General features: G+C 59.2%; 2 protein-coding genes across 2 annotated transcripts; one reads left to right on the top strand and one right to left on the bottom strand.

Annotated features, from left to right (window-relative positions):
• The first annotated feature begins 992 nt into the window (after window positions 1–992).
• On the top strand, window positions 993–20,666 carry COL18A1 (collagen type XVIII alpha 1 chain). The gene is made up of 42 exons (XM_074144701.1): window positions 993–2,274; window positions 6,515–7,059; window positions 9,963–10,046; window positions 10,139–10,198; window positions 10,381–10,519; window positions 10,639–10,742; window positions 10,821–10,847; window positions 10,944–11,114; window positions 11,210–11,236; window positions 11,321–11,383; window positions 11,490–11,576; window positions 11,730–11,783; window positions 11,859–12,005; window positions 12,156–12,218; window positions 12,380–12,424; window positions 13,551–13,691; window positions 13,772–13,843; window positions 13,960–13,986; window positions 14,112–14,156; window positions 14,302–14,364; window positions 14,800–14,835; window positions 14,908–14,997; window positions 15,167–15,196; window positions 15,307–15,333; window positions 15,527–15,589; window positions 15,739–15,813; window positions 15,906–15,941; window positions 16,037–16,090; window positions 16,343–16,417; window positions 16,633–16,704; window positions 16,913–16,955; window positions 17,098–17,160; window positions 17,250–17,293; window positions 17,401–17,523; window positions 17,617–17,761; window positions 17,881–17,954; window positions 18,033–18,161; window positions 18,353–18,388; window positions 18,555–18,827; window positions 18,911–19,108; window positions 19,307–19,422; window positions 19,516–20,666. Exons 1-42 carry the CDS (start codon window positions 1,011–1,013, stop codon window positions 19,727–19,729), a joined length of 5,244 nt encoding a protein of 1,747 aa, XP_074000802.1. The 5' UTR covers window positions 993–1,010; the 3' UTR covers window positions 19,730–20,666.
• A 35-nt stretch (window positions 20,667–20,701) lies between these two features.
• Window positions 20,702–23,745, bottom strand: SLC19A1 (solute carrier family 19 member 1). The gene is made up of 5 exons (XM_074144702.1): window positions 23,569–23,745; window positions 22,128–22,875; window positions 21,710–21,902; window positions 21,485–21,626; window positions 20,702–21,381 (listed from the first exon to the last, which is right to left on the bottom strand). The coding sequence occupies exons 1-5, from the start codon at window positions 23,743–23,745 to the stop codon at window positions 21,193–21,195; spliced, it is 1,449 nt and encodes a 482-aa protein (XP_074000803.1). The 3' UTR covers window positions 20,702–21,192.
• Window positions 23,746–27,003: the final 3,258 nt, after the last annotated feature.

Consider the following 27,003-nt stretch of genomic DNA (forward strand, 5'->3'; position numbering starts at 1 on the left):
GGTGTGGTCCACAGGTGTGCTGCATCCCAACAGGGCCTGGGGACTTGGTGGTTCCTATGGATGAGGGATTGTCGTCTCCAGAGTTGGACACCTTTGAGGTCCGGAAATGGGCCAGATAAGTGGATTTTGGGTGATGTTTTTAAGCTGGGGAGCAGAGTGACTGAATTTGTGGGACAAGAGAAAACACTGGTGCTGCCCAGGGGAGATTTTCATCCCAGGCTTCAGTAAAATGCAAGTACTTGGGGTACGATTGCTCAGACCTCCTGACTTCCAGATGCTGCTGGTGTGTGATGCTCGTGGCAGTGGTGGGAGGATCACGAACGCTCCCCTCACTGTCTTGCAACAGCACCTGGGGGGTCCTGGCCATGTAACCAAGCTGGGAAAGCTGCTCAAAAGCGCTTGACTTCTGGGACTTGTGTTTCCAACCAGTGGAAATCTTGGAAATGTTTTCTGGGATTTTTTTCCTTCCTCATTCAGTTTTACTCTGGGGTTATGTGATTCTGTTATAACCTTTTCTGAGATCTGTAGTGGAGGACACCTCTGTGTCCCACCAAACCTGGGCATCCGTGGGGATCGTATCATTCACAGCCCCCTCGTGTACGGCTCCCGATGCTGGCAGTTTAACCAGAGCCAAGGAGAGAGGATTTAGGATTTTCTGGGCAGTAAGGAGTTAAAAAGCTGGCAGCAGCAGCTAGAACAGGGTTTGTCAGAGGGCTGGCTCAGCTCCCAGAGGTTTTGGGGGGCTCAGATGGGTTCCCAGCAGGGCGGCAGGGTCCCCGGGGGGCCGTGCCAGGTGCAGGGAGGCTGGCGCTGGGGAGAGGAGGGTTTGGCAGGGCCGGCAGCACGGCCACTCCTCCCGCTCCCCGGCTGTTGAAGGGTCGTGCGCCGGAGCTGGGGAGGAGAGCCTGATGTGAGTGCTCCGGGAGCCTGGCCCCGGGCAAAACTCCTGCCTCTTTCCTTCTTTCCTTCCTCTGGCCTCTCTGTTTCACGGGGCTAGTTTTTCCTTCCCGATGGCCCCCGTTTCACTTCGTTTGGAGTTTCTGCTCCTCCTGGCTTGCTGCTTCTCCTCCTCCGAAATGCAGCTCCTGGACTGGATTTGGGGCAGCACGAAGACCATGGGAAGCCCAGCAGCATCGGGCGTGGGAACCACAGTGCTGGAGCCGCTCACCTCTGCGGCAGCTTCCACCCAAAGCACGTCCCCAGGGACATGGGGTGTCCAGGTGGTGGAGGATGTCACCACCCCACAGCGCCAGGAGCCGGATCCCAGCACAGCAGCACCTGCAGGCGAGGGGACCGTGGCCAAAACCAGCAAGCAGCGGGATGGGAATGCCACGGGGCTGGTGGAGAGCACAGCATGGCCAAGCATCGCTCCTCCCCGCAGTATGTCACCTGCCCCTGGCCAGGATGCGGCCAGCAGCTCCACCAAGGACCCGCAGTTCCTGGGGACAGGGACCACCAAGGACCTGCAACTCCTGGGGATGGGGGACACCGAGGATCTGCCGCTCCTGGGGACAGGGACCCCCGCAGCAATGAGGACACAGGAGTCCTTGCAGAGACCGGCAGGCCCTCGGCCAGGTAGTGCCCCTTTTCCTTTCTCACCAGGTGACAGGACCCATAAGCAGGCAGTGCCACCCCGGGACCCCACGGTGCCACCGCCCCAACACAGCCACGGAGCATCACCCGCCTCACCGAACCCACGGCACAGCACCGGCCGCTGGGGGCTGGGGCTGGCCGACAAGAATGGGAGCTGGAGCCCTCCTTTGCCCAACAGGAGAGCAGCTAACAGTGTGGATCCTCCTTTTGCCGATAACTCCGGTCCTCTTAAGTTTGATTTACTAACTGCTGCTACACGACTCTACAGTAGTAGTGGCACGGGGCTCGTATCCTTCTTACCCGGACTGATGCTGCCAGCCGGCCGGTGCCTGCCCGTCCCGACCCGCCTGTCCTTCTGCAGCGTGCTGGGCACCAAACATTTCAGGTTACCGAATTACCTCCGCCACGGCAGCGAGGCGGAAATTTGGGCAGCTTTGCATGAGTGGGAGGGGCTGCTTGAATCGCAGTGCCATCGCTACGTGGAGTGGTTTCTCTGCTTGCTCCTGCTCCCCGGGTGTAGTGCCTTGGTCCCTGTAACCCCCCCGCCGTGCCAGGGCTTCTGCGAGGCCGTCAGAGATCTGTGTTGGATGCACTTGGCCGGTGGGCACCTGCCTCTGCCTTGTGATGCTCTCCCTGAGGAGGACGAAGGGTATTCTTGTGTCTTTATTAATGCTTCTGCAGGTAATGTGGCTGGCTGAATGTCCCTGTGTTTCTGTGTGTCTCCCCTCCCCAAACTCCCCCAGGTTTTTAGGCACCAAGTGACACTTGTTGTCCCCATGAGGGGCTGCTTCCAAAATCGCTTTCCATCCAGCCTCAGCTTCTTCAAACAGGGACTACCAGCAGGCTTTGACTCTCTCTTCAAGGCTGAGCACCACCATCCCCTTCTCAGAACGTTCCACCCTCAGTGAAACACGGTGGCCAGGCCCCATCTGGAGCACTGGGTCCAGTTCTGGGCTCCCCGGTACAAGAAAGACAGGGAACTGCTGGAGAGGGTACAGCAGAGGGCTACAAAGATGATGAGGGGCCTGAAGCATCTCTCTTATGAGGAGAGGCTGAGGGACTTGGGTCTTTTTAGTCTGGAGAAGAGAAGACTAAGGGGGGATCTGATCAATGCCTATAAATACTTAAAGGGAGGGTGTCAAGAGGATGGGGCCAGTCTTTTTTCAGTGGTGCCCAGGGACAGGACAAGAGGAAATGGGCACAAACTTGAATAGAAGAAGTTCCACCTGAACATGAGGAGGAATTTCTTCACTTTGAGGGTGGCAGAGCCCTGGAAGAGGCTGCCCAGGGAGGTGGTGGAGTCTCCTTCTCTGGAGACATTCAGACCCCGCCTGGACCCGTTCCTATGCAACCTGCTCTGGGTGGACCTGCTTTGGCAGGGGGTTGGACTAGATGATCTCCAGAGGTCCCTTCCAACCCCATGTGATTCTGTGATTCTATGATTCTGTCCTGGTGGCCAGAACAAGAGATAGTTGCCGAGTGCATCGTGCTGGCATTCAGGGCCGGTTTGCAGGTGCTACAGTGCACAGGAAAGAGCTTTGGCGTGTCCATCCTGGGAGTGGGGCGCTTGCATAGCTGGCAGCTCCCCACGGGGACAGGAGAAGGACCAGGACCTCACAGCCACCCAACCACAGCAGCATCTGGGGCCATGGCAGTGAGGAAGCTTCAAGGTGACCCACAACCGTGCCTGCACGCTCCCCTCTCCCAGAGAGGCCCTTTGCCTTAGGGTTAATGATTTACCTAACAGCTAATGTTTGATTCCTCCCTGCTTGGCAGGTGGGAGAGGTTATGTCGCCTCTGGCTTCAGCATTGGTGACTGTGACCCTTCTGTATGTCAGCCTGATATGTGCCTCTTTGGCAGGGGGGATGAAAGGAAGAGAGCTGGGGGGGGCGGAATGGTGCTTGGAGAAATGCAGATGGGGGTGTAAGAGCAAGAACACAGTTTGGGATGAAAGCAGGAGTGGGTGCTTGTCGCTCCCCATGCCAAGCTCTCTGAATGAGGCTGTGTTCCCACACTGGCCCCCTGCGCCCTCGGGTGATGGCCTGGGGCTGCCAACCAGGAGCAGCAAGACGCTGGCTGCCGTCAGAGGGGTGATTCAGTGGGGGCGCCAGCAGACAAGGGTCACACACATGGTCCCCTCGGTGTCAAAGCAGCTCTGTTTGCCATTGGACCCCGGGGGGGTTCATAGGGGATCACAGGGATGCTCAGGGGGAGCTGCACGTTCCCAAAAGGGCAGTGTCGGGAAGGGGTGGGGGACATGGGGACTGTGGTGCACCCCATGGAGTGACTTGAGATGCTCCTGCGTGCTGGGATGGGATGCACGCGGCCATGCAGGCAGCCCCGGATCAGGCCAGCTAGGAAGGTCATTGCAGAGCGGGAAGGTGGCTTGGAGCCTTGGAGCATCTCTGGGGCCTTTCCAATGGCAACGGGAGCAAATGGCTGGGTCGCTGTGGCCAGAGGCATCCCCGCAGCCATCCTGTGCCAGCACACTCATCCCAAAACCACTGCAGCGCCGGCCATCCCTGGCTCTCCATTCTCCATAGTGGGTGCTGCCAGTTTGCCACAGGGAGGAGGGGGTGCGATATCTGGGTTCTGGGTGCCCTTTGGAAAAAGCAGGCATGGCCTGAAAGGTTTGGGGTTGGTAAGGGGCACTTGGCTTTTGCAGGGGAGCAGCCGTTTGTTACCCCTCCAGCTCCCCAGGCAGCCTCGCAGCCCTGGCCTCTGCGTGTTGCGTAGGGTAAAGATGTGTCTCCGTTTGCTTTGGGAAGCGCCAACATCCAGCTCCCACCCCGGGCCTGGGGGGCGAGTGGCATGTCTGGAGAGGAGGGAGGATCCCAGAGCTGGCTGAAACGCCAAGGAGAGTGGTTGAAAACTGCATTGCTAACAAAAGCCTCTTTCAGCCTGTCCCTCGTCATCCCGAGCCCCAGGGGCAGACAACGGCTTGTCTGGCTGCAGAAACTGCAGCACCAGCTCTTACACCCGTGCAGACCCCCAGGAGGAAGCTCTGGTTTCCTCTTCCCTTAAAGCTACTGTGAATTTGGCTTCCTCCAGTCCAAGATAAGCTCCACCCCTGCGTCCTGGTGTTCCTCGTTGGCTTGGCCACAGCTGGCTGCTCCAGGGTGGCTGGCGCGGCTGGGGATGGCTCAGCTGGGGATGGGACAGTGGAAGCAGGCTTGTGGGGTGCCTTGAGCATGGGGTGTCTCAAGGGTGGGTGCCAGGCTGGGACTCACTGCAGGTCCGGGGGAGCCCTGCGCACTCATTTGCCCCATCATGTTTGGTTTAGGGCTGTGCACATCTGGGCACAAAAGGATGCTGGTCTCAAAAGGATGCTGGGCTCCAGGATTCAGAGGTCCTCATGGCCAGCAAGGCAGAGGCTGAGTCCTTCCCCTCCGATTGGGCTGGGGATGCCCTATGGGGAAGCCCAGCCATGCTGCAGGGCAGATAAGGGGGCTAGGGCTGGTGCAGGACCGGGAGGGAGGTTTCCTCCCTCAGGTGTTCAGTTTTGGGGTGCCAAGCTTGTGAGGGACTGGGGGCTTGAGGGAGCAGGGTGGGCACAGAGTAATTTCAGAGCAGCAGGCTCAGGAGAGGATCAGTGGGTCTGGGGTCTGGCAGAGAGAAAACTCGCCCCCACCTTTAATCAGTGATACTTGTAACATCCCTGCTGCCTGGGTCCTGTTGTGGGGCTGGTGCTAGCATTGGAGTTCAGCAGTGGAGGGAGGCTGGAATGCACAGGCACCTCCAGACTTTGGAAGAGGCACCCAGGTTTTCATCTCCTCCCGTCATCCCAAGAGACGTGTTTTCTTTCCAGGCTGGGCAAGGCTGAGCTGATTTCTTTTTTTTTTTTTTTTTAAGAGCTCTGGAGGACAATGTCTTGCTCTAGAGCAGGGTGGAGGTTCCTGGCTGGTCCTCACCGGCTCAACAAACCTCTGATAACCCCCCATTGCTCACGTGGAACACCAGGGATGGAGTTTGGGACATGGAATTGCCTCAAATCCTGCTCCTGACTTGGAATGGGGCCGAAATTGGCACCAAGCATCCGTTCCTGGTGTGGAGGCCTCATCCATTTTGGAGCCGAGGTGATTGGGTTTCCACACTCCTGGAAAACATGGAGTTAAAAAGCACCCGGCATGCTCAATCCCATAGAGTTGGCGGCCGCCCGAGCAGTTGACATAGGAGGGGAGGAATCCAGCGCGCCCGGTGTGTGGGCGATGAGGATGTGCCGGCTGCCAAAACAACGGGAGGTGGCGTACAGAGGGCCGGCTCGCCCCAGCCAGATGTTCAGCTGCGTCGGGTAGGAGAGACTGTCCCGAGCAGAACTTCCCCAAACGCCTTGAGTAAAAGGAGTTGGGAAAGAAGGCGAGATCATCTGGGAAGCTGATGGGGCGTGCTGGCTCGAGCCCCATTCCCAGGGTGTTGCAAGAGAATGGCTCTGATTTATTCCCCGCTGGGGTGACCCCATTAGCTTGTCCCAGGATGAAACGGGGGATCATCATGACCCTGGAGCGGGTATGGATGCAAAACACTTCCTTGTGGCTCTGTGATTGTTCAGCATCCCTGTACTCCGGCAGCATCCCCTGCTGCCTGCACGGGCATGTTGCTGTCATGGGCAAGATCTCTTTGGTTTTATCCCATCTCAGGGATATCCTGGTCACAGTCAGAGGGCCAGCAACAGGGAATGGGTGGCATTTTTGGGAGCTGCATCCTAACTGTGCGGTGGGAGCAACTCAAGGAGCATTGCTGCCTTGGCCATCCTGCAGTCTGAAGGAAAATTCCAGGCCCAGGGGAGGGTGAGCAGAGTGAGCTGCTGAAAAGTGGTGTTTGGGGGAGGCATGGCCAGTGGTATCCCCCCAAGGCGTCTTGCTGAGGGTGACTATCCTCACCAGGCTGGTTGTGACCATCCCCTTTCCCTTCCTCTTGCAGAGAACCTGAGCACCGAGGTCAGCCTCTTAGAGCTGATTGGAGACCCCCCACCAGAGGAGATCCTCAAAATTTATGGCCCTGACAACAATCCTGGATACGTCTTCGGTCCCAATGCCAACACAGGCCAGGTGGCCCGGTACCACCTGCCAAGCCCTTTCTACCGGGACTTTTCCATCCTGTTCCACATCCAGCCCACCACACCCAGGGCCGGCGTGCTCTTTGCCATCACAGACTCCTCACAGAGCATCATCTATGTGGGCATCAAGCTCTCAGAGCTGCGGGCAGGCAAGCAGCAGATCATCTTCTACTACACAGAGCCGGGCTCACCAAGCTCATATGCAGCAGCCACCTTCACTGTGCCCACCTTGCTCAACCAGTGGACACGCTTCGCCATCAGCGTGGAGGAGGATGAAGTTGTTCTCTACCTGGACTGCGAGGAGCACGAACGGGTCCGCTTTGAGCGCTCCCCGGATGAGATGGAGCTGGAAGATGGCTCCGGGCTCTTTGTTGCTCAGGCTGGAGGGGCTGACCCAGATAAATATCAGGTAAGGGTCAACCCAAGGAGCACCTCCAGGAAATCTGGATGAGGCTGGAAGGACGTGACACCAGCCTGTGCCTGTTGAACCAACCTCTTTGCCCAGAAGACAAACCAATGGCCATGCTCTGTGTGTGTCCCTGGGGAAGGAGACACTTGAGGTGGGGGGAGAGGTGACTTGAGATGCCACCAACTTTATTGTCTTGGGTCTCACCAAAGCAAAGCCATCAAGGTGGGGTGGCAGGAGGCAATGGGGTTGTGCTACAGCAGCCACCGTTGCCCATACCTTTTCCAACAAATGCACGAAGTTCTCTTGCTAAAAACACCCAGCTCCTTTGGTGGAGGAGCTGTCTTGGCTGGTAAAATGTCTCTCTTAGCTGGAAAAAATGCTTGGGCTGAAGCATATCTTTGTTGGCTGACATTGGGTAGTATCTGCAGGAAGATTTTGGAGAGCAAGGAGAGAAGTTGATAGCTCAGCCCATGATTTGAACGTGACATGTTCTAGATAAGGTTTATGGAAAGTGTGCGGAAAATGCCCAGCTGACATGGAAATCCCCCACGGTGCTTGAGAAGAGGAAAGTTCAGGATTGCACTGCCAGGTTTTTTCCTGGGTTGAGCGTGGTTTGCCCAGCAACAGAGGCTCAGCCGAGTGGAGCAATGCTTTTTCTGGGGAGCTTTGCAAAGCACGTTTCTGAGCTTAAACATCATCTTGACTAATGAGCAGCCTCTACTGCAGTCCTAGTTAAATGGCTTCAGGCAGGAGAGCTCCCCCATGAAAAAGGGTTAATGTTTGATGGGCTAGAGACTGGTTTGCACTGGGATTTGGGTTGGTCCCTTGAGGTTTCATGAGCAACGTTTTGATCTTGAAGAGCAACTTTTTGCTTTTGAGCGTGCTCGGAGGGCCAGGTCATGGCCGTGGAGGAACTCTCCCCAACTGGAGAGGGTTTGGCACAATTTGGAAGGCAAAGCAACAGCCTGGAGTAGAGCGAAGCACTCCTGCTTTTCTAGCAGGTGATATTCCTGAGCTTGCCAAACACCCGCTCCTGCCGCCCGCCCCCGGTTTTCCCGCAGGGAATAGCTTGCCATCAGGGGATGGAGGCTGACTGCCTCAGCTGGCTGAGAGGGGGGCGCAGGCTTGGATGTTTCCTTGGCATCTGACTGCCTCGTGGTATTTCCATTGCTGACCAGCCCTGACTTGTGTTATCTGGAACTAATGGGGCATCATTAAAACGGAGCTGATTAAAACCTGGCCCTTGGTCAAGCTGCGAGATGAACTGCTCACAGGGAGCTGGAGGGGTCTCATCCAGGATCTGTGCTTCTTCCTGAGTTACTTTTGTGTCAATAGGATGAAACCTGGAGGGGCAAAGCCTGCAGGTAATGCAGAAGCCCCTGGGACAGCAGCTATCAAGGGGGTTACTGTAAATGGAGTCTTATCCAGGGTCTGGCAAGAGGATTTGATTGCAGCTGGATGCACGATAGGACCTTTGGTGCTGTTACCCCCTCTATTGGGGCAAACGGGCTGCAAAGGGCCCTTGTAGCCATCCTCATGAGGTTGCCTTGGTTCAGGGCTGGAGCCGAATTATTTCCGATGCCTCCAGCAAGCCCCAGGAGCAGGAAGGCCAGGCTGGAGTGTTTCATTTATTGAAGCTTGTGCTTGCTGCTGGTGCCCAGTGGGGAAGAGAGGGATGGGTTAGAGCTGGCTGTCACAAGGCCAAGCAGCTGGAGGAGGTCACAACCCACCTGGGGGCATTTGCTTGTGAGAGTGATTTATGTTTTTGAAATTATATATATAAAAATCTAATATATTTATAATATATTAATTTTTATATAGCTATATTACAATATATAAAATATATAATATATTATATTATATTTATAATATTATAATGTCATAGCCAGCCTGGCTGAACTGCAACTGCCCCTGATTCTTGTTTTCTTAAACCTATCGTGTTTCCTTAGTGCTGCTCTCTTTCCTGGACATGGTGTGCTGTGCTTTCAAGTGAGCCCAAATATTATTTTGGGTGTCTTGCCCAGAGAAGAGACACTGAGTGGGAAGTATCTGCCCTCTCCGAGTTTGCTTTCCAGCATGGTCCCCAGCACCTTCCTGCAGGGACCAGAGGGATGGGCAGCATCCCATCCTGGCAGCACCTCTGTGTGCAGTGCCAGCAGCGACCTGGGTAGGGGTCTGAGATGTGCCGGGTGACCCTGCTCGCCATGGGAGCCATACGGTTCAGGCTGGTACCCACACACCTCCCCAGTTGATACGGGGATGCTGCCAGCCCAGGCAGTGCAGGTAGCTGGGCTGTGGGGGTTTGTCTGAAGGCAGGATCCTTAGGAAGGAATTTTTGGCAGTTTCTTGTATAAGCAAGTGGTTTGGGTGTGCATAGTGCTTGCAAAACCCAAATAAATGGTAAGGAAGTGCGGATTATCCTAAGAAATACAAAATCTGGGCTGCAGTGGACTGGGACCTGCCAGTAGCCCTTGCTTGGAGCAGAGAAGCTGTCTGCAGCTGGGAAGCCCTCTGGAGAGGGGAAACAAGGAGCACAGCCAAAAAAGGTCCCTGTGAAAGCGTTGCTGTCTGTCTTTCTGGATCCTGGCCACTACCTCCACTCAGCCCACCTGGCACATGGCTTTTTTCCATGGCTTATCAAGCCATGCCGGTGGTGCTCGGCATTGGGACTCCAAGGTTGAAACTTCTCTGTGCCGAGTTATGGATAGATGCTCAGGTGGACAGCACTCTCTACATCAGGTGAAAGAGCCTGATGTACGTGGTGCACTTCAGGACATGGTGGCTGAGTGACATGGCAGGTCACATCATGCCGCAGGGTGGCTTGTGTCACATGTCTGTCCACGGCACGCGTCCATCTGTGCACCCATCCATCTGTAGCAGCCCTCTGTGTGGTTTCCTTCCAGGGGGTGATTGCCGATTTGAAGCTGCAAGGGGACCCACGGGCGGCCGAGCGCCAGTGTGAGGAAGAGGAGGATGACACCGAGGAGGTGAGCGCTGGCAGCCTGACTGGGGCAGGCTGGGGGGCTGCTGCCCTCTGCTCCTGGCTCATCCTTTGCCCCTTCTCCCTGGGCAAATGCAGGTCTCTGGCGATTTTGGCAGCGGGGCAGAAGGTGGACGCCAACCCTCAGGGAAGGACAGGGTGAGTTGGTGCCCCCAGGTGTTGCACTCAGTGGCAGGACTCCAAGATTTTAGGGATGAGGAGGTCTGGGTGCCCTCCATGGTTGAGGTCCTGGGATACCTGATGCGGTGCTGGCTCCTGCCCCTTTTGAGAGGGCACCGGGAGGTGAACGACACCGCAGTGTCCCCTTATTGTTGGCACAGGGTGTTCCGGGGCTGGTGGATGCTGTCCCTGTCACCTCTCCTCCTGTGGCAGCGGGTGGTGGGCTGAAGAGCAGTGGAGGCTCCCCACAGCAAGCTGAGAGGACCAGAGCAGAGAAGACACTGCAGGTCTCCACGGGAGGTAATGCCAGCAGCAGTATCCCCTTCCCTGCTGTGCTGACTGGCTCCGGGGCACCCCAATGGGGACATGGCAGAGTGGCCCTCCTCAAGCACGACCGGGTCGCTTTTCCCTTCCTGCAGGCACGGGCCCCAAAGGTGAAAAAGGGGAGAAGGGCGAGCGTGGCCTGAAAGGGGACTCAGGGACCGGCAGCATCGTGGGGATGGGCAGTGTCAAGGGTGAAAAGGTGGGTGAGAAAGGGGACTGAGGATGCCACTGATGTGTTCGCGTTTGACACCCGCTCCTCTTTGTTTCTGTCCTACAGGGGGAGAAAGGAGAACTGGGTGTTAAGGTGAGCAACAGTGGGAAAGTGGGGGCAAAGCCATGCCTGCGTGGGCTGCCACCACTGGGGATGTGCTACCCTTCCCCGTCTCCCTCCCCTCTCCAGGGCAGTGCCGGATTTGGCTACCCTGGCTCCAAGGGCCAGAAAGGAGAGCCAGGTAACCCTGGCCCACCCGGGACCCTCTCACGGCATTCTGACGGCTCGGTGGTGGAGCAGGTCACAGGTCCCCCAGGGCCACCAGGGAAGGATGGAGCCCCTGGCAGGGATGGCGAGCCCGTGAGTCCCACCCCTCGGGTGTCCCCTCTCTCCCCATCCCTGCCTGCTTTCCTGCCTGCCTGCACACTGACCTCTCCCCTCTCTGCCATCCCTAGGGTGATCCTGGCGAGGATGGCAAACCTGTAAGTGGTGGTGGTGGGGGGTGATAGGTGCTGGTCACCCCCTTGCCTCATCACCTGCTGACACCCCACCGTTCCCCTTTGCAGGGCGATATGGGGCCCCAGGGGTTCCCCGGGATGCCGGGGGAGCCTGGTCTGAAGGGGGAGAAGGTGAGTGCTGGTGTGAGTGTGGGGGGGATGGCACATGCTGCTGCCCCGCTTCCTCTCACCAGTGGCTGGGCTACACTTGCAAACCACACTCTCTCCTCTGTGCCAGGGTGACCCAGGCGTAGGGCCAAGGGGACCCCCTGGACCACCCGGTCCCCCGGGACCCCCAGGACCGTCATCCAAGCCTGACAAGCTGGTGGGTGCCCCTGGGATACAGGGATTTGAGTGAGGGGCATGGGGTCACAGAGGAGCGGGATGCTACTGCCAGCCCCCAGGCAGCATCCCCGCACCACCGGCATGCCAACCCTGGGCATAGGTTCCTTACATCACCCTTGCGCTTCTCCCCCAGACCTTCATCGACATGGAGGGCTCGGGCTTCGGCGGTGACCTGGAGAGCCTGCGGGTGAGTGTGGATCCCCACTGGTTGTCAGGAAGCAGAGAGGACATGGTCGGCTATTGTCCCTTCTTTTTCTTCTAGGGTCCACGAGGGCCACCTGGTCCCCCAGGGCCACCTGGTGTGCCCGGTTTGCCAGGTGAGCCGGGACGGTTTGGGATGAACCGCACAGACCTGCAGGGACTGCCAGGGCTGCCGGGCAGGGATGGGACCCCTGGGTCCTCAGGGCCAGTGGTAGGTGTATGGAGTGGCCAAGGGGACCCACCTTGGCCACCCCATGGTGTTGGGGCTGCAACTGCCCCCTGTGGTGGTGGGGGTCTCAGTGCCCACCAGCCACACAGGGTTTCCCCGTGCTGGAGTCAGCTCCTGGTCGTCTTGCAGGGTCCTCAGGGTCCTCCCGGAAGAGACGGATCACCTGGGCAGCCAGGGCCCAAAGGAGAGCAGGCGAGTGTCCCATGTACCCCAGAAGCATGTCACAGCTCCCCCACAGAGCAGCTGGCATCATTGGCACATCTCTGGGAGGTCTCAGCTCCCTCTGAGAAGCATCAACCTGTTCCTGGAGCAGGGCAGCTTTACACTCTCTTCTCCTTCCTCTTCTTCCCTAGGGTGATGTGGGTGACCTTGGCCTCCCTGGCGCACCAGGACCCAAGGTACTGTGCCCATGGCAGGTTTCTTGCAGGGGGGAGGAAGTCCCATTTGCAATGTAGCCTGGAGGCAGGGGTGCTCCATGGCAGGCCACCTCGCACCAGAGTGGGAAGGGAGGGATGCTGGTATTTGGGGTCCTGCTGGAGCAGAGCAGTGCTGCAGCTTGAGGGTGCATGGAGCCGCTGACCACCCCTGAGATGCTCGCCAGGCTCCTGCCACCCTCACTTGGCTTTGCTCCAGGTGCTGCTGTCTTGGGAAGCGGGCAGGAAAGATGAGCGGGGTGTTTTGAGGCACAGAAGAGGGGTTTCCTGGGGGTTTTGCGTGCCCACACCCCACTGGAAAACACCCCATTTTCTGCATATCACTCTCCCGCCAGCCTGCTTGAGCTTCTTTCTGCCCCGTATTCCCAAGCGTGGAAGTGAAGGTCTGCTGCAACATGCACCATTACTCTCCCCTTCCTCGGGGGCCACAATGCCCCTTGGTATGACCCATCCACCCCAGCCTGGGCTGGGGGCAAGACCCTCAAGAGTTAAAGTTTCTTAATGTTGCCAACCTCGAGAGGGCAGATGGGGTGACAGTGGCCATAAGGACTGATCCTGCCGCTCAGAGACCTTGCAAAGCACAAGGCTGCCTGTGAGCATCCCCGCTCTGCGCTGAGCGCTGCCGCCACATTGCAGCCAGCAAGGCATGCAAAAAACCTAATATCGCATTTATGGTTTTAGACGAGCCTCTGGTGGCCACCATGCACATTACATGGAGAGCTGGGCCACGCGAGGACATCTGGGACAAGGGATGCCGTAGCTGGGCGATGACCTGTCCCACAAAGCCCCTCTGCCCTGGAGACAGGACCATCCATGCCCTGTCCCAAGGGGTGGTTTGGGGATGCAGAAGGGCATGCACTGCCTCCCACTTGCAGACTCAAGGCAGGGACTGTTCCCACCTTGTCCCATCTGTCCCATTTTTTTTTCTGGAAACATTCCAGGTCAGGTTGGATGGGCTCTGAGCAACCTGATCTAGTTGAAGATGTCTCTGCTCGTTACAGGGGACAGGGGAGGTTGGACTAGATGACCTTTAAAGATTCTTTCCAACCCAAACTATTCTATGATTCTATGATTCTTGTTCCCTTTTCAGGGCAGCAAGGGAGAAACAGGACCAGCAGGAGCCCCAGGAGAAATGGGGTTAGCTGGCCTTCCTGGGCCCATTGGACCCCGAGGGCAGCCAGGGCCCCCTGGTCCCCCAGGACCACCGGGGCTGGGCTACGAGGCTGGATTTGTAAGTAATCACCCCTGCGATGGGGGAGTGGGATAAATTGGAGCGGGGGGCAGATGCAGCTCAGCCTCTTCTCTCCCTAGGGTGACATGGAGGGCTCAGGGCTTCCGTTTGCTGCCAGCTCCCCTGGACCACCTGGCCCCGAAGGACCACAGGTAGCTCCGCTCTTGCTCCTTCCCCTCCTCTCCATCCTGGGCTCCCCAGGGCATCCCCCATCATTGTGTCTCCTGCCATCACCCCTTGCTCATGGCCCCCGTCTTGTTGCTTGCAGGGGGTGCCTGGACTGCAGGGGATAAAGGTGAGGAGCCCTTCAAATGCCTTCCTTGCCCTTTACCAAAGCCAGCTGCAGGAGCTTGGCTCCTTGAAGGGTGCCCACAGGCTTCCCGTGGGGACGTTCCTGCTCTGACACTTCTTTCCTTGCAGGGGGAGGTTGGCAGCCCCGGGCAGCCTGGATTGCCAGGACCAAAGGTAAGAATGCTGAGAGGTTAGGTCAGGCTGTGTGTGAGCCTTTGGAGTTGATGGAATCCTGGGGAGGACTCCTGTGCTCCTCAACCTGGGGCTCTCGGGAGGATGCTCTGTGCTGCATCTTGCCCTTTCCCATACCTCATTGCAGGGAGATGCTGGTGTGCCTGGCATGGATGGCCGCCCTGGCCTGGAGGGCTTCCCCGGACCACAGGTAGGAGCATTAGCCCCTACTTTCCAGAAGCTCCTCCCTCGCTCCAGGCAGAGTACCCTTGCTCGCTGCAGGGCCACTTGCAGCAACCAAAATCCATCCCCAGCCACCAAAATCTGTCCCCAGCAGCCAAAATCCTCCCCCTCCACAGTGGCTTAGGCTGTTCCCCTGCTTTGGGACTGAGTTCACTGCATGCTAAGGGTGCCCACGCTGCTTGGGACCCCATCCTCATCAGCATGCCACTCTGCTTGCCATCACCCCCACCCAAAAGCATTGCACCCTCGCTCGCTGCCTGGACCCTGCAGGTGGGAGGGGTGTGGGGGGGCTCTGAAAGGTTTTGCTGAGCCGCAGGCAGGAGGGAGTCTCCGCTTGTGAACCAGGGTCCAGCCACACGTGCTGCCAAGCGGGAAGCTCACCCCTGTCTGCTCCTCCTTCCAGGGACCCAAAGGTGACAGAGGCAGTCCCGGTGAAAAGGTAGGTACCAGCAGGCTGGGAATGGGGACCAGCCAGCGGTGGCCCCGGGCGCTGATGGCTTTTATCTTCCAGGGTGAGCGAGGCCAAGATGGTGTGGGGCTGCCTGGCCCCCCTGGTCCACCTGGTCCCCCCGGACAGGACATCTCTGTCTCAAGTAAAGATGTAAGTGATGGCTCCTGGCTTCAATGCAGCTGAGGGGAGCTAAAATTGAGGAGGGAAGAGGTCTGCCCAGCATCCATCATGCAGGGCGATCAAGGGAGACCTCTCCGGGAACTCTGACCTCTTCAGAGCAAAGACCAGGGTGAAAACCCCATTTTGTCTCTTTTTCCAGAAGTCTTTGGTGGCTTTGCCTGGTCCAGAGGTAAGTACCCCGCTGCCACCCACACCCAACCCTCAGCAGTGCCGGGTGGGCACCTGGTTTCTTGGAAAGGAGGGGGTTGCTCTTACAAACATCTCTGCTTCTTCCCACAGGGCAGACAGGGTCGCGCCGGCTTCCCGGTGAGTCAGTGGCAGGGCTGGAGACTGCAGGGATGGCCCCCGTGAAGGCTCCGGGCATACTTTTGGGAAATCCCTGGTTGCCGGTCCTGCTGTCCTTTGCCACAGTGGTGCTAGGGTGGTGGTGATGGAAGGGCGTTTGGGGTCTGCCTTTGGTGGGTCGGGGCTGATGCAGGCTCTGTGCTCCTCCCTGCAGGGCCCAGTGGGACCGAAAGGAGATCAGGGGCCATCTGGTCCCCAGGGGTCCCCAGGGTTGAAGGTAACTGCTCAAGGCCACCTCTGCCCTGTGGGGTGGTCACACTCCTGGTCCCTCATCCTGCCGAGCCACCGGGTCCTGGTGGTGACACCACCCCCACCATGGGAGGGAGCCTGGTCCCTGCATCTCCTGTGCCTCCTCCTTTCTTGCAGGGTGAGAAGGGGGAGCCCGGGGTCATCATCAGCCCCGATGGGACAGTGGTCACTGCAAAGGTGAAAGGAGAAAAGGTGAGTGCACTGTGGGAACAGGGACATGTCCCCGTGTGATGGGTGTCAGATGGTCACGGTGGTGACACCATTTCTCTCTCTGCTGTTTGCAGGGGGAGCCAGGGCTGCAGGGACCAATGGGACCCTCGGTAAGTCACTATCACCATCCTCCTCATATCCCATGGGGAGGGACGGGGGTGCCCCTGCTGTGAGCACCCTCATCCTCATCTTCTCTCCCCTCCAGGGTCCCCAGGGACGAGCAGGGATGAAGGGAGAGATTGGCTTTCCAGGCAGACCCGTAAGACCTGCTCCCAGTTTGTTTGTCCCCTCAGCCATCGCCTCCTCCACTGCATCTCCCCACTCCATTTGCATGTCTTGCACTCACTGAATCCCCAAACCCTAGCGTGTCTCTGAAGGGCAGGGTGATGCTGGGGTGTTGAAGGCAATGCTGGGGTGTCGGAAGTGACCTGGGGCATCAGAGGTGACACCCCGGTCAACCTTGGGGTTGGCAGGGGGACAGGGACAAGGCTCATCTGCTGCTCATCCACAGGGACGTCCTGGCATGAATGGGCTGAAGGGTGAGAAGGGTGACCCCGCGGATGTCGGTAGCATGCTGGGCTTGCGGGTGAGCACTGCTGGCAACCCCCACGGGCTGCTGGCCCAGCAGAGTGGGGGACACACACCAGGTGTCTCCCTGGGGACATAAATCCCTTTGGGAAAGGCCACATGCCTCCCTCTCTCAGGGACTGGTTGCCCCTCTGGGGCAGGGCATGGCCCTGGTGTTGCCCCACAGGGACTGTCCACTTGCAGGACCCTGACACATCTTCTCTCCCCCTGCAGGGTCCCCCAGGACCCCCAGGGCCTCCAGGGCCCCCTGGGCCACCTGGCAGCATAGTCTACGACAGCAGCAATGTGAGTAACAACTTGGTCACTGTGACAGGGGTGCTGAGGGCTGGTGATCGGGCTCCCCAGTGCACCCTGCCTGGCTGGATGAGACAGAGAATGCTCCAGTGGCATCCTCACTAGGGCTGGCACGTGAGGCTGTCATCAGCATCACATTAAGAGGGGCATCCCCAAGGCTGCTGCTGTCTCTGCAACTGCTTCCTTTGCATCTTTGCAGGCCTTCAGTGACTCTGGACATCCCATGCTGCCAGCTTTCCCCGGTAAGGGGGTGTCCCTTTCCTAGCCCCCTGGGAATCCAAGGGACCCCCAGCAAGGTGGGGCAGGGGGGAGAGACCCCCTCTGTTAGAGCTGAGGCTGAGATGCTGCAGCACTGAGATGGCATCTTTCTGCTGCTCCCCACAGGTTTCCACCAGTTTCAAGGACAAAAGGGAGAGAAAGGTGATGCCGGAGCACCAGGACCCCCAGGTGAGTGACCAGTCCCCGCAGGCAGAGGCAGTCAGGGGATGGCTCATGCCCATCCTGGCTTTCCTCTCCCCTCCTCTCTCTCTCCACAGGCCACTTCCCCTACGACCCGAGTCACTTTGGTGCCAACCTGCAGGTAAGCCCTTTGCCCACTGGCTGCAGCTTGCAGGGCTGGCACCCGCCATGATTTGGTGTACCGGGTTGCCCCCTGGCTGCTCACCCTAAAACTGTGCCGTCCCGCAGGGTGACAAGGGGGAGCCAGGTCCCAAGGGTGAGAAGGGCGAGCCAGGCAGTACCCCACTCTATGGTCCCAGTGTCCCTGGGCTGCCAGGGCCTCCAGGGCCCCAGGGCTACCCTGGGCTGCCGGTGAGTACCCCACGGCACACGGGGTGAGGAGGACGTGGTGGGGGCAGCATCCCCAGGTGCTTTGCTCCAGGGATGCTCTCTCACACTGCCTAGGGTCCCAAGGGGGACAGTATCGTTGGGCCGCCAGGGCCTCCTGGACCTCAGGGCCCCCCTGGTATTGGGTATGAGGGGCGGCAAGGCCCCCCTGGCCCTCCCGGTCCCCCCGGTCAACCCTCCTTCCCAGGCCCCCACAGACAAGGTGAGTTCCTGTGCCCCCTGCATCCCTCCCTGCACCCCCCCGCATCCCTCTCTACACTCCCTGCATCCCTCCTGTGACCCGTGCTGCAAACCTCTCCATCTCACCCTTCTTCCTACCAGCTATCAGCATCCCTGGGCCCCCCGGACCACCAGGGCCCCCCGGACCACCAGGCACCAGCGGCATGTCCTTGGGGGTGAGTTGGGGCTCTGGAGGGGGTTGCCTGCGGGCTGGCCAGCTGAGCCCTGAGCCGCCTGCCGGGCTGTGCCCGCAGCTGCACGCCCTGCCGACCTACCAGGCAATGCTGAGTGCCGCCCACGAGCTGCCCGAGGGAGGCCTCATCTTTCTGACGGACCGGCAAGAGCTCTACGTCCGTCTGCGCGGGGGCTTCCGCCGGGTGCTGGTGAGTGGAGGGGGTGGAAGCAGAGGAGGTGCCCTGTCTTGGGTTGTACTGCTCGACACTGAGGGGGTGCAGGCAGCACCACACTGGGGTTTCAGTGGCATCCTTTGGAGATGCTCAGGCATCCCTCCCATCCTTGCACAAAGAAGAGGAGAGGGGGGGTGACTGGGATCTGATGTGCCATGTATTTGCAGCTGGAGGAGCACAACCTGATCCCCAGCTCGGCTCTGGTGAGTCCCCTGTCCCCCATTCCCATCTCCATCCATCCCTCCCTGTCTTCATCCATAGCTCCCCATCGCTATCCATCGCATCCCCATCCTGATCCCCATCCCCAACCTGCCCCATCCCTGCCCAGCGCAGCACCAACCCTCAACCTGTCTCTCCCTCCCTCCTTAGGACAATGAGGTGTATGACAAGCCCCCCAGAGTTCACTATGCTGGCCCTCAGCCCCCGCTCCAGCCCCGTGGACCCCTGCATCCCCTTCGCAACCACAGCCCACCACCCACCACCCGACCCTGGCACAGGGACGAGGTGGTGGCCAACCAGCACCGCCTGCCTGAGCAACCCCTGCTCCACCACCAGCATGAGCTCCTCAACAGCTACTACATCCACCGCCGCCCAGATCCAGCCCCCGTGGCTGCCCACGTGCACCAGGACTTCCAGCCTGCTGTGAGTGCCGTGTGCCAGCCAAGGGGACGTGATGATGGTGACCAAAGCCATGTACCTCAAGACCTGTTGTCACCTCTTGGCAGCTTCACCTGGTGGCCCTGAATGCCCCACTGAGTGGCAGCATGCGTGGCATCCGGGGTGCTGACTTCCAGTGCTTCCAGCAAGCCCGGCAGGTTGGGCTGGCTGGCACCTTCCGCGCCTTCCTCTCCTCCCGCCTGCAGGACCTCTACAGCATCGTGCGCAGGGCCGACCGCACCACCGTGCCTATTGTCAACCTCCGGGTATATACATACATGTTCCCTTCCCAACACCCTGCAAGCTCCAAGGGATGCAAAGCATTCCAAAGCTCCCATCCATCTGCACAGCAGTGACCGTGGAGCATCCCCTTCCTGGGGGCTGCCAGGGCTCAGAGCTCCTGTGATATTCTCGGGGTGCATGGAGGGCTGACACGCACACCCCTTTTTCCACCCCCGCACCAGGACGAAGTGCTCTTCAGTAACTGGGAAGCCCTTTTCACGGGCAATGAGGCCCCACTGCGAGCTGGCACCCGCATCCTCTCCTTCGATGGCCGGGATGTCCTGCAGGATGCAGGATGGTGAGTGTGGGATCGAGTGATGGGGAAAGAGGGGAGATGGGGGTCTGGATTGTGGTGGGGACAGTGGCAGCCCCCCACCTTTCTCCTTTCCAGGCCACAGAAGAGCATTTGGCACGGCTCAGATGCCAAGGGCCGGCGTTTGCCTGAGAGCTACTGTGAGACATGGCGGACGGAGGAGCATGCTGCCACCGGCCAAGCTTCCTCACTGGGCTCCGGCAAGCTGCTGGAGCAGGTGGCCAGCAGCTGCCAGCACACCTTCATTGTCCTCTGCATAGAGAACAGCTTCATGACTGCCGCCAAAAAGTGACACCTCCCCCTCATCCCCGGGTAGCCCATGCCTCCCTGGGGAGGGTCGGGCCAGCCTGCACCCCGGCGCCCCCATCGTCCTCAGCCCCTCCATCTCCTGCCCTTGCCCCACAGGATTTTCTCTTCCCATAGACCTGAAGCCAAAGAGTATCACCGTTGCCGCTGCCTTGGGTCAGCAGGGGCTCACGTCCCACCTGGGGCAGGGCAGCCGTGGGCTGCTGCCTTCCTCCTCCTCGTGCTCCACTTCTCTTCTAATCCCTAATATTTAACCACTTCATCTTGTGTCCACCACCTGCTCAGATGCTCTTTTCAGGGTGGCTGGGCAGGAGGATGCTCAGCAGGGCGATTTCAGCGCTGCCATGTGGTTTGCCCTCCCAGAAAGCCTGCAGGGGTTTCTCTGACCCCCCCACCTCTCAGCCCCGCGTTGTCCTCACCAGGAGCTTGGGGCCAGACCCAAATCCATGCTGCTGGAACCACAGGGTCTTCTCCAGCTGAAAGTCCGGCATCCCACCCAAGCAAGGGACTGTCCCATGGCGGTGCCAGGGCTCTGCCTAGATGGTCTCCATCCTCCCAAGGTAAGGACCATCCCACCCAACCCCCCCATCATCCTCACCTCCACTCCCCTGGCCCACAGCTCATGAGACCTGGGGGGAGGGAGGCCTGGTGCCCCCCGATTCCTGCTGTGCCTCTCCCCCCGGGCACAGCCACAGCCAGCAGCCACAGCCAGGCCAGCACGGGGACTGGTGCGATGGGGTGGCCCCAACATGGGGACAGGCATGCCTTTGCCACGTGTTTACGTGTGTGCGTGTGTTGAGCACATGTGGTACCGAGGGCTGACACCGCCATCACCCTCCCCTCCCCATGCCACCTTTGCTGCGCTCTAAGGGCCAAGGCACAGCAAAGCTGCATTGAATTGGTGTGGACAAATACAAGGTGCTAAAAAAAAAAAAAAAGAAAGAAAAAAGAGAAATCTGTAACTAGCTTTTTATTATTGTATGGAAATTATTACCATAAAAGCTGTGCGAGTCACACAGTCTATTTCTTACAGTCTACTGTATTTTGTGTAATTAATGCAATTTCAAGCCTGTGGATCTTTATATTTTTTTTGTCGGTTGTGTCCTATAAATCATTTTCTAAAGGCACTGAATAAAAAGACATTACGCTCTTGTAGCCTCGCTCTGCACAATGATGGGAGCTGGTGGCCAGGAGACCACCCGGACTCCATCCATATCCCTGCGTGGTACCCGGTGGTGGCAGTCATGGGCACCCTGCCCCTGCTCTGGTTGTGTTTGTGGCTGGGGGCTGAGGGCACAGCCCCTGCCCCCATGGAGCAGAAAACGGTTCCCAAGGGGTATGTCCTCAACAGGCTGGCACCAAGGACCACCAGCAGGACAGGAGAAAAAGCACACGGTGAAAGTGATGCTCGCTTATGCAGCCGAGACCTGGCCACGGTGGTGACGGTGCTTAAGCTTGTATGGCACCTGCCTCCAGGCTCTTCTCCTGTACTGGCACCTCGTCAGGCAGCTGGCATAGCTCGTTGGCAAGGGCCAGCTCTGCTGGCTGCTTTCGGCGACTGTGCTGGATGCCCACACAGATGGCCGCCAGCAGGTAGACCACTGCCAGCAGCGTGAAGTAGCCAAAATACACATAAAACTGCAAGAGAGGTGGAGAGAGAGCAATGCTTGCAGCGCCCTCCACCCCCAACTTCATCCCACACCATTAGGGGACCTCCATCCTAGGTGCCCCTCATCCCTACCTGGGGATGCACAGACAAACCCAAGACCCTCTTGTCGGCTACGATGAGCGTGATGATGGTCTTCAGCACAGTGGCAAAGAAGGTATTGACCCCGAAGACCAGTGCGCAGAGTTCTTTGGAGAGGGAGGTAGCAATCTGGAAACTGGGAAAAACAGGGGTACCAGTGAGCCCCTGGTGCCAGCTCAGCTGCTGGGGTGGGAGCAGGTCCCCAGGGGTACCACGCACATGGCGATGGGCACCAGGAACTGGTAGGAGCCACGGAAGAGGACATAGGTGATGTAGCACAGCCAGATGTTGCTGGTGGTGCTCATGAGCAGAAGCAGCCCTGCCTGGAAAGCTGTCACCACCCCAATCACCAGCTCCGACCACAGCGTCCACCGGATCTTCACATAGCCAGCGGCGAAAGAGGCTCCGGCCCCTGGGGAGGGGATGAAGGATGCTGTGAACACCTCACCAGCACGGGACCACCTTGCATCCCCCCAGCCGAGTCATGCTCATGTCATCCAGTGATGCTTATCTCATCACCACTGCCATAACACCCCCTATAGCCCCAAAAATGCCACAAGGACCACCAGTCCCAGGGATGCAGTGGAACAGGGCTGTTTCCCTGTATCCCCAGTGTTCCCAGCCCAGGGCAACGTACCCAGCAGCGTGGAAGCGGCATCCACTCCTCCGTTGTACACCTGGCGGTTGTCTGTGGTGGGGTAGATCTCATTCCAGAGGATGTGCACATAGTACAGCATCAGGTAGTAACCAGCTGAGTTGAAGACCCACCACAAGGACCAGAGCCGGAGCTGGGGTTGCCTGGCTAATGCTCCCAACTCCCGCAGCATACGGCACAGCACCGCCTCCCGCCAGCCCCGCGTCCTCCCACTCGTGTCTCCCCCAGCCATCTTGTCCAGCTCAGCAGGCGCAGCCTCATCGCCAGCCCCCTCAGGACGGTTGAAGAAGAGGCTGCGCCGGGGTCGCTCGAGGAAGAGGGTGAGGACGAGGCCGAAGCTGACGAAGCCCAACGAGATGTAGTTGAGGGTAAGGAAGGGGACGCCACCCACGGTGACGCAGAGCTGGCCCAGGACTGAGCTGGTGAACACGCCCAGGAGGACAGCGGAGCGGGAGTAGCTGGCCATACGCTGGTAGCGGGACGGGGCAACAAGGGAGAAAATGTAGGAGGAGTAGGCAATGCGGGCGGCCATGGTGATGCCGTAGAAGAACTCCATCAGCTGCATGGCCAGGACAGAGGTGCCCAACACCAGCAGCAGCCAGATGGAGATGTGGCTGAGGCTCTGCAGCAACAGCACCGGCTTGTAGCGCAGGTAGTCCGTCAGCAGGAAGATGGGCACCAGCACGGCCATGTAGGAGTACGTCAGCACTGGCGTGATCACGTTGGTCACCTGCCGTGTGTGCAAGGGCTGAGCACTGGACACATCCCTGGGAGATGCCTCCAGCCCAGAGGAGTGCAGCTGACTACTGACCAGCTGCTGACCCCCATGGCAGCACCTCCTGGGGAAGGAATGTGGCCAGCAGGGTGCTCCGCCGGGGGCCTGGCTGAGCCCTGGCTCCCTCCCGTGCTGGGAACACAGCGTTCCCACGAACACAGCAGCCTGCTAGGACCGGAGCCAGTGTCCCTTGGTTGGGGACAACAACATGTGGCCCCTCCTCATCTAACCCCATCGTTGCCAGCAGCCCAGCGGTGACCAGCCCTGTTCCCCCCACTGTACACCGCACCAGCATGGGAGGGTCTCCCCAGTGAAACAGGATGGGGCTTCTCCCAGCCCAGCACCCCCCTGCCATCCCACCAGCAGCTCAGGCAGGCAGGGGTCAGACATCACCCCCTAAAAGTGGCTTCCAGCCTGAGCACAAGGAGCCTGGGACTGAGGGGACAGGGTGACCTCGCAGCCCAGTGGGTCAGGGACATGCTGCCAGATGGACACACGCCACCTTCTGCCCCCACCCACAAAGCACCACCACATATCACCGTACACTTCCATACCCCAGGGCAGCAACACGATGCTCCAGCCAGCCCCAGGGTGGTGATCATGGCTGGAAGGGGGACACCAGGGGAGCACAGGCTACCCGTAGCTCACCTCTGCCTGCGTGAAGTTCTTGTCAGCCCCCAGGAGATACGGGGTGATGAAGCTCTCCCCAGGCCGGATCTGCGTCATGAAGCCGTAGAAGCAGAGGTAGAAGACTTGTAGTTTCCAGCGCTGGTCCAGTGCCGTCTCCGACACTGGCTTTTTGGTGCCATCATCCTTCTGGGACATGGCTCCACCGGCTCTGCAGTAGGATGGTGGTGGTGTCCCTGGGACCGTCAGCTAAACAGGCTTTGCTGGGCCAGGCAGCCCCTCTCTGGCCGCAGGCGCTCTCCAATGCATTGAAAGCCACGTCGCTGCAGTTTCTGGGGAGAAAGCAACGTTTGGCATGGGCTCAAATTCCTCCATAATCGCAAGGCAAATAAATACCGCTACCTGCTCCCCAGGAGATGTTCTTGCAAGAAGAAAAGCAGCCGCACGTCTCACTGTGCAAGACACGGGGGGGGGCAATTCAGATGGAATTTGTAAATCTCATATAAAAGAGCCTGGATGCATGAAGTGCCTGGCTCTGCATTGGGGCGTCCTCGGCTCCCATCTACTTGTTTTTCTCCCTATTAAGAGCCAGTGGGGTTTTACTCCCTCCCTGAAACAAAGCTTTTCTCTGAGCCGAGTTGCTCCGCTGGAGACCCAGAGGCAGAGAGATGCAGACACCCTGCGCCGTGGATGCTCTGGAGAGAGATGGCAGCAGCCGTGGGGACTACTTTCACCGGTTGTGAAAGGGAGTTAATGTGCACACCGGGCACGGGGCTGCCCAAGTTATACATTAACTGGGCGGTCGGCGGGACTTTAGGTGATCTGCAGGCAAGTGACTGCCCCTCAGCTCTCCTCCACCCTGATGGGACACAATGCTCGGGCGGCATCACCCTGCCTGGGGAGAATGCAATAGTGCCACAAGGTTCACAGTCCAGAGGGGGATTAAATGCTCAGATCCTGAGGCTTGGCCTCAGGAAAGCTGGCAGAGCTGGGGAATCCTGATCAGCAGTCACGGGATGAAGGCAGGGAAGGGATAAGGCATGGCCTGGGCGTCCTCCCAGTGCTCCCCACTCCCACAAGAAGTCACTGACAGCACTTTCTGAGCCATAAAAATCCACATGTGCCAGTCCACGCCACAGGAGCAAGGTCTAGAAACCCCATTACCCTGCTAATTGCAGAACAACTAATCACAGTCATTAAAAACTAAGTCCACGGTCCAGTCCATGCCCTCCACTGCCATCCTGCATGGCCAGACTGGGGGGCTCCCCTTGCAAGACCCCCCCTAGATAACACACATGACTAACAGGGAAATGAGCTGGTGCTTGCATGGGAAAGCCAGTTGTGATCAAAACCAGAAGCTGCAGCAACAAGTAGGGTGCCCGTTTGCCCCAGTGAGGACTCACCACTCCAGCAGCATTCCCATGGGATTTCAGCACTAGTGCTTGAGCAACACCAAAATATGCACATCCTGGAGCTCTCACACCTGGGCAAACAGCCCCTACCGCTTAAATAGGTCCCTGGGGAGCAGGGCAGGGATCCCGGTGCTCACTTACTGCCAGTCGGCTACCTCCCAGAGCCGGTGCCAGTTTGGGTGCCGAATGGAGCACTGCAGTCCCCTTGCTGTGCCAGGAACAGCAAGTAGGAAGGAGCAGGGGATAAACTCCTGCCAAACACACCCCCAGCATCATGCTGTGCCATGCCCACCTGGGGCCCCTGCCAGACGTGACTGCCTGGACTATGCCCCATCACCTGCTCGTCCCTGAGCTGGGCTGAAGATGTGAGTGATCATCACCTCCAGCAGCCACTCTCTGTGGGGCAGCCCCTTGCCGCATGCTTTGGGACCCCGATGGGCTGCTTTCCACCCTCCGCTCCAAACCTGTTTTGGAAGCAGATACGCCCCATTTCCTTTCCTTTGCATCCAGGGTGGATACGCGTGCTTATCCCTGGCCAAAAGGAAGCCATCTCCATTAAATCCAGGATGCAGCTCCATGCCACTGCCTCGATGCCACTATTCCCAGGAGCAGCAGCTCCTAACTCCTGGAATATGCATCCCCACGTATTCAGGGACCCCAACCCTGAACCTATTTGGCCAGACCCAGCTCCACCTCTCCAGACCATCTACTGAGCTGCTGCCACTCAAGGTGAGTGGGCATAAGTCCTAAGGGATGCTCCCAGCTCGGGATGTCATCACTCTGCCCCAACGCAAGCCAAGCAGAGGAGAGGGAGCAGAGCACAGGCGGTTATCACCGTGTGAACCTGTTTATCACCAGGTTATCACGGCACGAATTTGACAACGGATTGCCGTCGTGCTATGTGGTTGTCAACCCAGGGCCACGGGCAATGCAGGCGGCCAAGCTCAGGCACAGCTCCCAGCGGAGCCACGGCCACCACGGTCCAGATGGGACAGCCTCGCGGGGGGGATGCTCTCCCCCCAGCCACATGTTGGTTGCACAGAAGCAACGCTGCTGAAGCACAACGCGTTTTGTGAGGAGCTGCCCAGCGGGCAGGGGATGGGGGTGCACAAGTCCCTGGGGCACCTTCCCAAAACAAGGCAGAGGAAGCTCCCCAAAATACACCCTCGCCCACTGTGCGGGCACCTCTCTGCCTCCCCTCCCCCTCCCACCACCCAAGCGATGGGTGGCTTCTTCAGGTGCTGGGGGGTGGCTGGGGGTCTGCACGGCTCCAGCTCACCCCGAGACCCTGCGTACCCCGGGGACACCCCACACCCCCGGCATCCCAGGCAACTCAGCACCCCGGGGACACCCCACACCCTCGGTACCCCAGGGACCCCTGGCACCCCAGCACCGGAGGAACCCCAGCACCCCGTACCCCCGCAGTCCGGGCCGTACCTGGGGGGCCGCAGGCATGGGGGCGAGGGGCCGTACCAGCCCGAGCGCTGTGGGGCGGGAGGTGTCCCGGGGCTCCCCGCGGCCCCACCGCCACCGGAGCCGCAGCAAGCACAGGAGGAGGAAGAGGAGGAGGAGGACGTGGGGGGCCCTCGGGAAATGTAGTCGTGCCCCACGTGCGAGGCGGGGGGACTACAAGTCCCACAGTGCAGCGGCTAAGAGGAAGGGGAGGAGGAGGCAGAGGAAGAGGAGGAGGAGGAGCTCCTCGAGCTCGACCTCGACCTCGACCGCCGCGGGTGCGGGACGCTGCCGGGCGGGCAGTGGTTGTGTGTCCGGGACGGGAGGAAACCTCCCGGAAAACACCGCCTGGGCATCCTGCCCGCCCAGCTCCCGGCGGAGGGGAGGACACGCTTCCCCGGCTCCTCCCCACCGGGATCCGCTCCCCCGCCCGTCTGCCGTGGCCTCAGGGCTGCGGGGCCTCGCATCCCGCCAGACTGGCTCGGCAGCATCCTCGACGAGACCCTACCCTACCCTACCCTTCCCAAGGGAAGCCTTGGCTTCCCCCAGTGATTTAACGCTTTCCCTGTCTGCTCCCCGCTGCCCATAACCG

Source organism: Numenius arquata, chromosome 3 (assembly GCF_964106895.1).
Source record: "Numenius arquata chromosome 3, bNumArq3.hap1.1, whole genome shotgun sequence".
Lineage (NCBI taxonomy): Eukaryota > Metazoa > Chordata > Aves > Charadriiformes > Scolopacidae > Numenius > Numenius arquata.